The 15384-nt window shown below is 31.9% G+C and overlaps 2 protein-coding genes across 3 annotated transcripts; one reads left to right on the forward strand and one right to left on the reverse strand.

The window, feature by feature from the left end:
- Positions 1–543: 543 nt before the first annotated feature.
- Positions 544–9008, forward strand: LOC115449455. 2 transcript variants are annotated; one of them, XM_030177286.2, is made up of 8 exons: positions 544–617; positions 4942–5106; positions 5310–5476; positions 5659–5802; positions 6838–6971; positions 7423–7566; positions 7902–8053; positions 8412–9008. In XM_030177286.2, the coding sequence occupies exons 2-8, from the start codon at positions 4957–4959 to the stop codon at positions 8535–8537; spliced, it is 1017 nt and encodes a 338-aa protein (XP_030033146.1). In that variant the 5' UTR covers positions 544–617; positions 4942–4956; the 3' UTR covers positions 8538–9008. The 2 variants fall into 2 exon arrangements, with proteins under 2 accessions (XP_030033146.1, XP_030033147.1); XM_030177287.2 differs by lacking the exon at positions 544–617 and adding an exon at positions 2924–3038.
- A 2449-nt stretch (positions 9009–11457) lies between these two features.
- Positions 11458–15291, reverse strand: LOC115455482. The gene is made up of 3 exons (XM_037439801.1): positions 15182–15291; positions 13787–13858; positions 11458–12767 (listed from the first exon to the last, which is right to left on the reverse strand). Exons 1-3 carry the CDS (start codon positions 15239–15241, stop codon positions 12276–12278), a joined length of 624 nt encoding a protein of 207 aa, XP_037295698.1. The 5' UTR covers positions 15242–15291; the 3' UTR covers positions 11458–12275.
- Positions 15292–15384: the final 93 nt, after the last annotated feature.

Below are 15384 nucleotides of genomic sequence, written 5' to 3' on the forward strand. Positions count from 1 at the left end.
CATTGTGTCAATCAGTGATTCAGTAATATAGGTATACCACAGATACCAAACCATTAAATATACGCCATTGTTACTTGCATAATAATATCTCTAACCCTTAAATGTGGGATTGGCAAAAGATATTTTTTCAAACATTATCCAGGAACGATTTGGTTCGTATTTTACGATGAGCCACTTGTGTAACTAATTATAAACTAAATATATTGAAGATGTCGACGCCATACTTTACAACTGCGCGAACAGTGTCTGGGATATCCCAAGTTGCGTTACCTTCTTTGAAACTTTATTCTGTAGGTAGAAAACCGTTACAAATTCTATCTTAACCTTCTAATCTTAAAATTCAATTTCCTTTAAAGAAATATTTCGCGCGTAGCACAAACATTAGTTCGGGGGTTCGTCTTTTTGCCCTTCGATATTAAATTTTGTTGCTTTATATTAAAGTTCATAATCGCATAAACTATTTTGTATGCCCAGACTGATACAAAACGGATCCAAGAAGGTTTATGCAATTGTTATGTTCTTTATTATATAAGCTTGTTTTGAGTTTGTTCAGCCATTCTCGCTTGCATCGGCCAGTGCATTGAACGTGGGCTACTTTAGTTATTTTTTTTAATAAGGTAAGTCATTTTTAATTTCAAAATAACCGGGAAAAAATAGCAAGGCCTAAAAAATATTTTTGTAATACTATATAATAATATATCATCAGATAATTCTTAAAGTAGCATTTCTCTTCGTTCGTCATCGTTTCCATTCATTCATCCTACCCGAGTAATGCACTAGTGTTTTGTAAGAACACGTAAAATTTTTACATGTAGACTAGTTATTTTTAATCAATGTACACCTCCATATTCAAATCAGTCGAACAATATTTAATTACCAATCTTCTTCAAAACCATTTTTTTCATTAATCGATATAACGTAATTTTTGAAGTAAATTATAATTCATCCCAACGTTTTTTTATCTAAGATATTCTTATAATCATGTTTACATATATGCTTTGCAGGGTTCATAACACATAACATACAAAATATAATATTCTCACTTAAATAAGTGTAATCTTTCCCATTTTATGTCTTTCCATTTACTTGTCAACATCTGTCCTCGCATGAACTAATACAACATGACGTTAAATATAATCTCTTGAGTATTCAAAATCTTTATATTTCCCCAAAATATTATTTTTAATGTCCACCCCCATTAAGGTCCCATTTACCTCATTTGTATGTCCCATGCATAGCTCATAACGACATTCGTGCTCCACTGGGGACTAATGTAGACAATATGACGGGAGAAAGTGGACGAGTCCTTACGTGCGCTCCGCTTTGTAGGTCAAGAACATGGATTTGCAAAACTGTTTATGGATGTGGTATCGCGCATATCATTATTTTTAGACTATGTATGTTGTTTCGTTTATATGCTTACTAAGAGATTTGAAATTCGTTTGAGAGTTATCGTTTTTAGCTGCATTTGTTCCAATGTTTGCTTTTGTTGGCATTTGAATTTGCTTTAACGACGGTAAAATGTAATAACTAAAAAAAATATCGATATTACACGACTAAAATATGCATTTAAAATTTAATAAAATTTATTCGATTGGCATATACTAGGTCAACGTAATATACTCAGATAATCCTTTATAGGTACAATTAAATTCATTCATATAAGTAGTCAAAGTATCATTATATAATTCTCCAAGTCTCTTTGTATTTGATAACAATCAGCCCATTTAATATCTTGTGATGTGCAATAATAATGCTTATATAATAGGTATTTGGTGTGGTATTTATTAAATGCATTGGGTTTACCAGTTCTATTAACCAATTAGGCTGATTAGTACAGTCACATAGATCAATGTATGTTTAAGGGTTATTATTACAGTAATCTTTTAAACTTTAAGAGTTAATATAGTTTTTGAATCTAATCTTTATCATCAATTATTGATGGTGTCTATGCCGATATATTCCTTATTACTTATGCCGCATCCAACATTATACTATGTCATATTGAATGAATGGCAAAACAATTGAACATTCAAATCACGTGAAAACATCACGGAAAGAATAAAACATCTGTATTGTACTTTTTTTAAACATAATTGAATCTACAGGCTATACATTATATTTCTGAATTCCAAGTTCCCTATATAGTAAGAATCATTAACACGTAACTTTAGTATGAGGAAAAAATCTTTTTAGCATTTTCAGTAAAACGACATATAAGTTTCAACAACCGGTTTTTTTTTCAAACTTTTTGGTTTATTTTTATATCTGATACTAACGGTATTTAAAAAAGATAATCATGCCTGTTTGAGTGTCGTTCAAATACTGAATAAATTACTTTTATGTAGTGACATAATTGAACTTAAAGAATTGAAACGTATGAGGTATTTACTAGATAAAACATTTTTTTCGGTATTATAGGAACATAATTTACTAGATAAAAGTATTTTATCAGTATAATAGGAAGAAATATTCAGTTCAATTATAATACTAAATGAGAGTAACAGAGATTTCACGCCACTTACAAATTTATACGTTAGCCTATTTACTACCAACAACAATTGGAGCAGCCCCATTCTTGGAATATATTTCTTATTTTTCTCTTCTAGTCTTTATCGAATTATCTCGCTTAATTAAGACCTCATTTAGAGAGATTCTAGGTATAATTCAGGCATCATGCAAGTTGCCCTATGTCCTATACTTGCGCGACGTCAGTATATCAAGCGCGGCACGGGTTCTCTTTATATATTTGTCATTTAATATTTTTTTTAAGGATGCCAAAGCAATATCGTGTACATGCCTTAGCTTCTATACTACTTCTCTTCTCAAACCTGATAGACATGTGTTTGCAAAAGGAACAGAAACTAATAATGTCAGACGTCACGTCTTTCTGTAACCTATTTGCTGTAGACCGTTACTCGTACGCAGTGCCCGGCCGCGCATTGCGTCTCGCTCACGCGCGCTCTGCTTGTTTTTGTGCTTGTGGATTTCTCTGCTGAAATGTGCTTTGCCGCATTTTTAAACATGAATTGATTTAAGTAAGTGTCCTATTGATTTGAATAGTGTTTTTAATATAAATGGTTCAGACAATTAGTAATATTTTTCATGTGTTTGAAGACGTAGACCAAGTGCTAGTTTTCTAAGCATATGTCTTAGTTATCTGATTTTATGTTTGAATGCTTAATTCTGATAGGTATATTAATAATATAGCTAATTGATAATTTATAGATATTAAATGAACACTATAGTTAGTTATTGTTAAGTCTTCAAGTTAATCTTAATACAAATCTCAATGCATCGTCTACAATCAATTTCCGCAGGTCGATACCCTATCCGTTCTAAACAGCATTAAAAAAATACTACTGAGCTTATGATGCTTGACGAATACTTTGTTATAAAAGAATGATCTAATAACTTAAAGATTTTTAAACATTGTAAAGTCCAGATTCAGTCAAGAAGTCTATTGTAACCAGGTAAAACAACTACAACCAGAAATTATACTTCTATGATTACGAAGAAAAGAACTGAACACCTCTCAAACTTGAATATGAATGCAATGACAATTTATTCAGTTATTCAAGTAAATTCTTCACGTAATGGAAAAGCATTGTCAAACTAGAAAGTGAAATGAACGTTCTAGTAAAAGTAGGAAATATCGACATCACTATTGACTACAGGACCGATGTAGTTTACTTTTGTTTCTTTTGGACGTTTTTTTTTTGTTATGACTCATGATACTTAGTTAGCAATTCTATGCTACTTAAACACCTCACATTTCTTTGACCTAAGTATAACTTTTTGCTCATGTCTACTGCGAAGTAGACGATCGTTGCAATAACAAATGAATATATTATGAACAAATCATAAATTCATCTACAACATACAATTTCTGTTTATTAAAATCGTTTCGAATTGCGGGTGCCCTAGTTGCTCCACTACCTAACCCTTTATAAAAACGGAGCAGAAAATTCCAAATTCAATTTTAAAAATGTTTTCCACCTTTTATACCAAATCAAAAATATTGGAATTTAATACATCAAAGAAAACTCATTTCGTTCAAAGCTGCGTGCAGGCACGAGTGTTCAGTGTGGTAATTGAACTGAACGCTCGCGTCAAATGAAAAGAGGTTGCTAACGAAGCAATCGTTTAGGTTGTTAAACTTATTGCTGAATTATTTGTTTCCGAAAATCGATTTTGGAGTAACGGTTCTAATGGTTTTCGTGGCCAACTTGTTAAGGAAGTAGTATTTGCAGATAGCTAAAAAAATATATTGGAGGGCTTTCGTTAAGCAAAATAAAAGTAATTCATAATATTGATGTCTTCACAATTTTATAAATACAGAAAATAAGATTTTTTTTATTCCGTCACACGCATATTTGTAAATAGATAATGTTTAAAACCAATTATATATTATAGGCAATAATTCCTCTTAACATACAAAATACAATACTATACATCAAAAAAATCGGCAGAGTCATTCTATTAATCTTATAAACAGATTCTGTAATTAGCAGCTCTACTTACAAAATCGTTAACGTGGAAAACATATTGTGTACTTGAACAGACAATAAATTCAAGTAGGAGAGCGATGTGAAGACGTCGTAACGTCTTTTAAAGTCTTTGTAAGCGTAAATAATAATGTTGCGCAATAGAAAACTGTATACAAAGAGCTGGTAATTCAAACTATAAATAAACATTCATTGAAATTAGAAATAAAACGGTTGTAAAATAATTATAATTGAAAATACAGCTTTAAATAAATTAAACATAAAAACTTCAAATCAGTTAAAGCCATAATATAATCCGAAGTATACAATTACCTTAATCTACCATTTTTTAAATACAGTTTACGGATTGGGATTTCCTATCGTTGATGCAACAAATATAAAAAAAAATCGTCAAACCCGCTACAATAATGATATAACATGTTTATTTCTCCAGAACCCACGAACCACGATGTACCAAGCTCGTTGGCTGATGGTGGCTATAGCAGCCATCTTGGCGCTGCAGTCGCGGGGAGAAGGAGGCATCAGATTACCGGACCAGCCGCCCATAGAACACACCGAAGGCAGGTCGCTCAACTTCGGTGGGGACCACGGACGATCGGTAATTTGAATTTGAATGACTTTTATTGTAATTACTAGCTGGTAAACAATTTTATTTAATAATGAAGTGCTATGATGGAATTTTTACTTTGTCTTCTATTGCTTTAGACTTTCACACTTTTCAAAATATACAACACGATTGATCACGCTTTGCAAATATAATATCGTTACTATATAAATATTTTTTTCTATTAATAATTTCAGCCGAACGCTCAGGGTCGAGGGCTCCTCGACTGGCTTGGTCTTGGAGAAGACCAGGATCCATACATCCAGCAAGCCACACAGCAGTGTATCAGCGGCGATCTGGCCGATTGTTTCAAAGCTCAGGCTTTGAGGTCTTTCGATGACTTCTTTGACAAACAAGCTTACCAGTAAGTTTTATAGTTATCACTACATGGCTTGCCGAATTCAGTAAAACAGCTATTGAACTTGTAATAAAATAACAAAACACTGAAATAAAATTGATCTAACTCAGATAAAAGGCATTAATATAATGATTACTAAATTCAATAAAATATTTAATATGTTGAAACTAATAAAAATCTAATTACAGACTATCAGACAATGCCATACTACGTAAAGTAGAGTCACAAGCGAGAGCCCTTACAAGAGAGCCTCCGCAACTAGACTCGCAGCCAAGAAGCGAAGACTCCGACTGGGACGCGCTCGTCAAATACGGAATGAGGAAAATAGAAAGGTAATTCAGGATTTCATCATCTAGTTACATAAAATTAATACCATTTTTGCTCTAATGCACAAACAAATTATATTATAGGAAGATTATACTAATATTTTTACTTTCTATACAATTATTGTGCTTAGTACTTTAATTACACGAAGGAAAAGCGAGGTAGAAAATACATCGTAATAACTTATGCCAGAATGATCCAAACTAAAAGACCATTTAAGAGCATTTAATTTAAACCATGTAAGAGCACAAATGCTCCAAATTCTAATTTTCCAAAAATAAATTAAGAAAACTTTAACTCTTAACTTCATCCAAATTCTAAAACATCCTTTGGGATTCTAGAGAATGAAACAAATTCATCTTAAAAATGTTATCTCGAAAATACCCAGCGGTCTAAGAAATAAATGGAATTGTCAGAGTATTTAAAAACACTATGTTGTATGTAAACTTTGCACAAAACTATTTTAATTACTCTCACATTGGCTCAGAAGCAGTTATAAACTATTAGTAATGGCAAGTTTTACTGGCAGGGCTAATTACAAATTGAATACAATATTCATTTTAATACAAAGTTATACTCGTATTAATATCCTTTTCTAAGTTAGACGATTGTAATACCAAATTATATTATCAATAAACATTGAATCAGTCGTACATCTCATTGTAAAACTTAGGCTGCTTGGCACATCGCACTAAATTCCCGTGCCAAATAGTGCCCCTGTAATTTGCAAGCATTTAATCTTGCTTAAATATTGTTAGCTACGAGTTTGTAGATTTATGTATCGAGCTAAGAACTAAGAATACGTTGATTTAGTGTTTACGCGTAAATGATTATTGCCTTTTGTTATCTATAAATGTTTCTAATCTCCAAAATTATTTTTTATTCGTATTAGACTGCCAAACAAATTAGGTTTCAAATGTCTTAGACTTTTGTTTACGTTGCTTTTAAACTATCAAAGACGTACCAATAAAAATCTAGAAACATCCAAATGTTTCTCAAGGTGCTGAAGGATTTAAGTGACTTAAACTATTCGCACTTTGCAGGTTTTTAAGGTCTACTGCATTGGAATTCCAATTAGACGATGACGTTACTTCTAACGGCATAATAGCTCCTAGACTTCTTGATGAAATCGCTGATGAAGTGGACATCATTGAAGATAAAAGTGCACCACCTTTCCGTAAGTAACAAATATTAATTTTGGGCAATACGAAAACATAATATTAATAAAGGGATCCCAAGAACAAGAACCTTTAAGTAATAAAAAGAAAATCTGCTCTTCATACGATGAGAAAATTGACGTCTTATGACATTTATATGTGGGACAATATTAATGTGATTAGTTCTTAATGAAACGAGAATAGTTCAAACTTTAAATTTTTTCAATGTATTATAAGTAACACGTTTCGATAATCCTGATGATTTTAGAATACAATACAAAAAAATAACGTATTGTTAAATACGTTTAAATTAAAAAAAAAGAATAATAAATCTATATAGATTTTGTAACATCATTTAACTTTTAAAGATTTTTGTATAAAGAGGCAAATAACATTCACAGATTTGTTTGCGTCCACTTAGTACGCTGTCAAAAAAAAACCAAAATTATAATTAACATTTATGACCAACAGGCCGTCACAAGCTGAAGAAGCTCATCATCCCCATGTTGCTGATCCTGAAGCTGTTCAAACTGAAATTGCTGTTGTTCCTGCCGCTCATCCTTGGACTTGCCAGCTTCAAGAAGTTCTTAGGATTTATGGCCCTCATCGTTCCAGGTAATTTATACAACTTAAATACACTCTTACTACCTCGTGAATAACGTTAATGAATTTAATAGTAAATTTCAAAAATGTGTTTCCATGAAATTACACGTTACTTACACTATGATTAATTCAGATAAATTCAAGATCCGGTGTGTAGTTAAAGCTCCCGCTGTTTAAATCAGTCATAGATGAATTACCGTATCTACAACCGGATATATCACCTCCGTATTCTTCTTGACAACCCACATGTTTATGTTATATTAGCCCCTTAAAACTATCTGAGATTTGACACCTGTATCATGTATTCGTAATTTATGCTAGTGGTATTGAATAAATATGTCTTACAGGAGTGATCGGCTACTTCAAGTTCTGCAAACCTAATTCCTCGCCGTTCTCACCGAATCACTACTCTGGCCCTCAATACAGTCCGGCGGGCATCGGCCTCGGACCTTACCGGGAACATCCGCCAGAACATTACGGTCATTACAATAACTACCCTGTAAGTATATATTTAAAATTTTGAATCGCATGCGATTGTTTAGCAGGTCGTAGTGTCGAATGGTGTACAATAAATTTATATGTACAGGGTCATTTTAAGATTGCGTTACTAAATGCAACCATATACCCGTCTTCACCTTTACTGACATTATGTCAAAAATCATACATTAATAACGAAATATATTTTACTTCTAGAGAAATATACACTATTCATTATTGTATTTCTTAGTTCTTACAAAATCCTAGTATTTGCATCAACTCACAGTGTGTTATTAGTTAAGTTACCAAAGTTAAAAAAAAAAATAAAAAAATTACAATAAATTTTGGTCTAAAACTTTTGTTATAATGTTATTTCTCAGGGCAACCATGGATACGGCTCGGGCGGCATTGCCTTCAGGGAGAACGAATCACAAGACCTCGCATACCAAGGATGGGAGTACAGGAACAAACAGGGCAAAGATGATATCAAAGCAGGAGAAGTTTAAGACTGAGTCATTATATTACTCTAATAATAGAAAAGAAGTTTCGAGTCATCCAAGTGTGATCACCTCATAAAGTTAGGCGCTGCGCAGATGTTGTCAACTTATCACCGAGAAACACTACAACAATTTCGGCAACTGTCAGTATCATAGTAGCATGTCTCTGTAACAATTTAAGAGTGTCTGCAAAACGCCTAGCGCCATTCATTCATTTTTATTATCCAATTATACAGTAACATCAACACTCCATACAATTATTTGTGTTGTGTTATGTTGTGCTTTTTTTATTTATTTCGTTGTATTTTTGTTTTGTTACTAGTTATAATGATTTATAGATTTATTGTTGTAAATACAAATTAATGAGATAGTATCTATCTCTGGATGTATGTCTTTGACATTAATATAAGTCCATAACTTAATTAACCATAAGTACGTTATTAAATTGTACATTTAAAATAAAATATTTTGACTTTTGTAGCAAGATCTCTTATTTTAATATATAATATTAAATAATTTTATATTTTTTCAGCGCAGATTGCTCAATGAATCAATTTACTTACCATTAATTTCACAAAAGGTAATTCGTGTTATTTTGAAAACGAAATATTGACGTCCGACGCCGCTATTTTTTTAATTGTAGTTTTTTTTAACTCGACTTACTCTTGTTCGCGTGACAAGGGTTGGCTTATACAAACATACAGGTCTTTTCGGTGAGCGCTTTAGGCGCTCGCAACCCTTGAAAATTAAGCGACCGTGCTGAGAGCTACCCACTAACAGGTTACGAACCTCGACTTCTCGGCCGTCTCCATTTAGCGCGGTCGAATACAGATGTGTTTAGTGTCTTGTTTAGCAAATTGTCAGTGGAAGATGTAACCCTCAGATATAATTATATATTTATAGCCTTATCTATATATATAAAAATGAATCCCTATTTACCTTGGTCACGCCATCACGCGTGAACGGCTGGACCGATTTTACTAATTTTTTTGTTGTGTTTGTTATTGTCAGGAGAAGGTTCTTATGTAAGAAAAAAAACAAAAACTTGCGCGGCAAATTATAAAATTTAAGAAAACTTGACGAAAATATTAATTTTATATAACTGTCAATTTTTTAAAATAACTGTCAGCGATTGACAGAATGCGCGCTGCAAATTCATAGTTAAGACGGGACGTCTGTCGGGTCAGCTAGTATTGTATATTTAAACATCATAATCCCAGACAAGGCTACAAAAAGCCTAAATTACGTACATAACGAGTTTCTATTTGCTGTTTACTCAAACCTTAAATTATTTCCAGTCTAATCCCATTACTAATATCATTTTGAAATGTGGTAATCTCTAATTTAAATAATATATCAGCAAAATCCATGTTAATGAAATGTAAACAATGAGGACTATTAGTTTAGTCTGAGATAATCCATTTTAATGTGATAATATAAATGCAGGGTATGTTCGTTTGTCCTTTCACGGAGCAGCGGAGTAATAATTTGAATTTATTTTTGTCAAAAAAAATCTAAAACGTAGGCTAAGTTACATACAAAGCTTTTGGGACCTCGTGGTAAAAAAATAGATATTTTCTCTCTAAAACTCCTTATAAATTCTAATAAAACATCTACATCGATGTAGAAAAATGTAGCCAAAAGTTATAAATAAAACATGATGTTGTTATTACCTTTTAAACGACATGACTTTCACTTACTATTTAAAATATAATTAGCTATTTACGTAAAAACAGATTTTTGTAACTTGTTAACAAAATAACACTCTTTTATAAGAGACATGAAATTAATTAAATTAGACTATCATTCATGTTCTAAGTCTCCAGCTATTTTAATTATTTCATTAAATTATAATGAGGGACTCTCAGAAAAAAGACAATATCTATCAATAGCGTACTTATCACAAACTTTAATTAGTGTTTCTATAAGTAGAATTTTGGCAATTTAAGATTTTTAAATTCGAAATAGTCTTTTAGAACAGAATAAGATTTTTACTTCTAATACCCATTTTTCCTACACGATGATCGATCGATTAATTCTTAATAATATATTTAAATGCATTAATAAATAGCTATTTAAATCCACATAATTTTTTGCGTCTTTTGTAGCTCTTCAAAACACAACTTTTCCAACTTTATATATCTTTATTTAGAATTTATTTAAACCGAAAAACAAATATTATACATTCAATTTGAAGTCTAATCATGCATTTTACAGATATTTTATTAAGAGACTTATTTATTTTACTTGAAATATTTTTTAGCATTAGTAATCAAGTCACGATTCAGTTATTTTCATAATACTAATAAAAATGCGCCATGTTGCTCATTAATGTTAAGAGCTTCACGTAATTCGCATAAAGTGATTTCAGTATGATTGAAAAAAACCATAATATTATCTAATTTACACTAATGTGCTGTGTGCTGTTAATGTATTTCTGCTTCTAATTAACTTTCATAATATCTATTGTAAAGTTTTCTGTGATTTTGCATCCACACCTAACCAGATTAAATGACATTGTACCCTTTAATTAAAAGATTAATCCCGACCCTAAAAGAAAGTCTTGAAACAAAAACATAAAAGAATTTAGCGACAGTAAAGCACAGACATAGAAAACTGTCGAAATGACTCCAATGTCTATCAAAGGCGGCCCAAAAATGGCATCAGAAAGAGAACAAATCTGTAAAGCTCTCGAGTTGAAATGTTCGTATTTTCCGTTCATTTTATTCTTATCTATAAATATTTCTTCCCTTTCATACAAAGGAAGTTCGTGCGCCAATAAGTCGGACTGAAAATGTAAAAGGGCCAATTGTTTACTGACTTTGCAAAGAACAGCTTTATTTTTAAGAAATCCGATGTATTGAAATCTAGGTTAGCTATTTAGGATATTCGAAGAGTTCTATGAAAACGTTGAGTGAAAACTAACAAAAATAGTCCCATTTATATTATTAGGATAATTCACATTTGTAACAGAAAAAGTGCCAATAATATGATTATGATAAATTAATTTAGGCTCGCTCCGTATTACATGGGATAAATGACTGGCGAAAAGTAATTGTTTTACAACTCAGCCTACGTTTTAAACAGGAAAAAGCATGATTTTATATGTGGCTGTTGCAATAGAATAAGAATGACGTAGTAGGTTTTATTATATTATCATCAACTCTTAAATAAAAATCATTAAATTATAAAACTTGTTTATACCATCATTAAACTAAATATATCCAATAGACACAATATTATATTACTAAAAGTGACAAATACATCAATATGTATAATATGTAATTGATTATGGATTATATAGGAATGCCAGACCTTTATAACTTATATTTCTTCTTGTCGAACTTCGGCTAACAGTCAGGTGCGCAGGAAATATTAAAGTGGAAAAGTGTGTGCGCAATACACAGGTGCACTTTCCGTTCCTCCACGCTCATAGTCAGGTGAGACGGCAATCTAAGATGACCGGAGAGAAGTCAGGCACAGCACCAACGGCCTTACGTGCTTTAATTCCAGAGCTTATACAAGTAGTTTTATACTAATGAAGTACAACTTCTTAGTCACGTTTTAACATTAAAGTGCTGACCAAATTCACTTGTAGCGTATATTGTAGCAATAATCGAACCTAATATTACGTAAATTAAAAACTTTATTTTATTCTAGCAGTCAGTCAAAATATTTTAATCTGGGCAACAAAGATTACATGACTTTGGCTTGTGCAAAAATGTATTAAGTAACCATTAATCATTGTTACCAATACTTTTTAACGTGTGCATTTACAACATGATAATCCTTGTCACTACTTAAAAATTCAATTTCATCTAAGTCATTTAGTATGTACATATTCCTATCTGCATCCCTTTTATACCTATAGTTGTCTCTTTTCTGCATCTTTTGGAATGGCATGGGATACCTCGCGAATTTAGGGTTCCATTTTCTTGGTCTTTTCTTCTGATTAGCCTGGGTGGTCGGTTGATCATCCTTCCACTGCTGTTCTTCTTGTGCGTAAACATTGTCGTATTCTGGCTTAGCTGGTGACTGCGTCGGTTTGTGTGTCATCAAATGTATGTAAAACTTTTTGGTCTTAACGCGATTTTTCTTTATTATCTTCTGGATTGTTCGTTTCGGTGATTTCTTGATAGGCTTCCGTCTTACTTTATGTTCTTCAAAATTTTCTTTGATAACTGGCACTCGCAGTGGGTTTTCTACTTTGTCTATGTACGTTATGTTGTATTGAGGTATCTGTGGAAAATAAGAATTAAATTGAACTGCATTTATTACTACATATTTATATATTTATTCTATTAATTTCGTTTTCTATGAAAGTAGTAATTTATTAACTAGCTATTAGCTATTCCTCTATTCCTCTCGTGATGTACACACATCAACGACCATGTTTGTTTCTGTATGCAAAAAAAATATGTACAAACGTTTGATGCAACTAGCAAACGTTTAGTTCTAGAAATATGAGTACTGTTTGTCTACCAATGCTGAGCAAACCAAATGCAACTGAATTCAAAGCAAATTTGGTGGATTTTTAATCGTTGCTATCCGTTGGTTAATTTATAATGTTTTCGAGTTGTTATTTGTTAGAATGCTTGAATTTCTTGTTCAAAAGCAGCTGGTTACTACTTCTTACATAATTCTATATTCTGCGCTGCAATAATAATCCAACTTGTTTTTGTAAAATAAACCAAAAACAAATAAATTACTATAAATCCTCATTTAGAACCTCTGCGTATTTTATACTTTTTTAGAACAAAACAATTACGACTATTTGGACAATTACGACTATTCACGACTATCTACTCTGTAATATATGTAGACGGTGTAATAGATATCTAATTAAAAGTTAATAATATGAATATCACCAACTTGTTACCAATGTTATCAGACTGATTGACACTTCACATCAAGTAAATATAGACGAAGACTTAATTAAAAATAAGAATAGTTGCCATTATTTAAATTCAATAAACTCAGTTTTCAAGACAAGACGTGTCTGATTTCAATGTGAAATTGTACAATAACTAGTCTGAGCTGTTTCTTAAAATCCTTCACATTAAAGCTGCCAAGATTTGGAATAAACTACAGTGAAGTTTATAATGTTTGCTAAAGTTTATTTTAACGTACCAACAGCTTTTAGCTTTGAAAAATGGACTTTCGAAATTTAAGGCCAATGTTCGAAAAATCATCACACAATCAAACATCTTATGATTCATTTAGCTACTAAGAATATCATGAATAAAAAATGTTTTTACCTGATTTCTGTTTGCTATATTGGTATTCGCGTTGATACTTCCTTCTCCACCACCATAAAGGCGTGAATGATCCTAAAAGAATAAAAACAGACTGAAAATGCATAAAACATATTTTTTGATATAAAATTTAACATATTTTAAAAATATTATTATCGAACCGTACTAAAAAATTTCTTAAAATTTTAAATGCCAAAGCTGATATTTAAACAGCAAAAAACATTTTCATACAGGACCGCTTCTTTTTAATATGACCAGGATTTTGTAAAACTTTTACGAACATATGGTGAAATAATAGTATCTCAACACGTTTTCTAGTTTTCTGATGCCTAAACATAATTATTACGAAACTACAAAAGAGATTCGTATAAATCTTTAGGACACAGCGTTTTCTCCTTAATTAACTTAACAATACCAGATAAAACAAAGACCTGATGGATTTTGAGGAAACAAATAGCTTTGTTACATCGAATAACGTATTTTCTAAAACAAAACTTAACTTATTTACGTAAATCACTAAATAAATTAATTTCTCTTTGTTAGAATCGAAATTTCTAGACACAAAATTCTTTAAATTAGAACAGTCTTTGTGATTATATAATAACGATTCAAATAACAAGGTTTAATTCCCAAGACGAGTGTCAAAATAATTATAGACTGGAGACTGATTCGGCCTTGTGCTGGTAAAACTACTTTAGATTTTAGGAATAACTTAAAGTAAAGCCAGGGTATAAGCGGCGATAGCCTAGTTGGGTGTGGAACGGACTGTCGAGACGAATGTCCGCAGGTTCAAATCCCAAGGGCACACACCTCTGACTTTTCTAAAATCATGTGTGAATTTATCGTTCGCTTTAACGGTGACGGAAAACATCGTGAGGAAACCTGCACATCTGAGAAGTTCTCTATAGGAATTTTGAAGGTGTGTGTAGTCTACCAATCCGCACTAGGCCAGTGTGGCGGACTAAGGCCTAATCCCTCTCAGTAGTAGAGGAGGCCCGTGCTCAGCAGTGGGCAAGTATATAATACAGGGCTGATATTATTATATTATTAAGGCCAGGGTCCCTATTCCGTCTACGAGGGCAATACCGCCTTTTTGCAATTACAGGCGTTCTAATCGAAAGCGCTAAAATTCTCCTATTTACCTTCGTGTCTATGAAAGCTATTTTTTTATTAAAACGCCCGTAATTGCAATAGGACGGATTTACCCCCGTAGACGGTATAGGACCCCTCGACCTGCACCACTGAACCTTTTTGATAAATTATTATTGTGCCTTTGAAATGTTTGAGATTTATTTCGGTAAATTATTTATAGATACCTACCCACTTAGAAGGATAAGATATTTAAATCTATAATTATGTGTTCGTCTGACTGTTATTTTATTTTATTGTAATACTTACTTGTGAAGATATTATGACAAAATTCAAAGCAAACGATGCAGCGAATATTACAGAACACATTATAAAACACAATCCTAACAATCAAATGATTTTAATAGACCAACGTGAGCACTTTTATAAACTAACTGAAAGTTTTATTGTTGGAATAATTCCAAAACACCATTGTTCTGCAGGACTGTTTCAAAAAAATAGTCGAGCTGTAA

Source organism: Manduca sexta, chromosome 18 (assembly GCF_014839805.1).
Source record: "Manduca sexta isolate Smith_Timp_Sample1 chromosome 18, JHU_Msex_v1.0, whole genome shotgun sequence".
Lineage (NCBI taxonomy): Eukaryota > Metazoa > Arthropoda > Insecta > Lepidoptera > Sphingidae > Manduca > Manduca sexta.

Excerpts from the sequence above, each read along its gene's own strand:
- LOC115455482 (XM_037439801.1), bottom strand. The coding sequence starts at position 15,241 with ATGTGTTCTGTAATATTCGCTGCATCGTTTGCTTTGAATTTTGTCATA. Across the intron at positions 13,859-15,181 it reads TTGTCATAATATCTTCACAA|GATCATTCACGCCTTTATGG; the intron begins GTAAGTATTACA and ends TTATTCTTTTAG. Across the intron at positions 12,768-13,786 it reads ATATAGCAAACAGAAATCAG|ATACCTCAATACAACATAAC; the intron begins GTAAAAACATTT and ends TATTTTCCACAG.
- LOC115449455 (XM_030177286.2), top strand. The coding sequence starts at position 4,957 with ATGTACCAAGCTCGTTGGCTGATGGTGGCTATAGCAGCCATCTTGGCG. Across the intron at positions 7,567-7,901 it reads TATGGCCCTCATCGTTCCAG|GAGTGATCGGCTACTTCAAG; the intron begins GTAATTTATACA and ends TATGTCTTACAG. Across the intron at positions 8,054-8,411 it reads GTCATTACAATAACTACCCT|GGCAACCATGGATACGGCTC; the intron begins GTAAGTATATAT and ends GTTATTTCTCAG.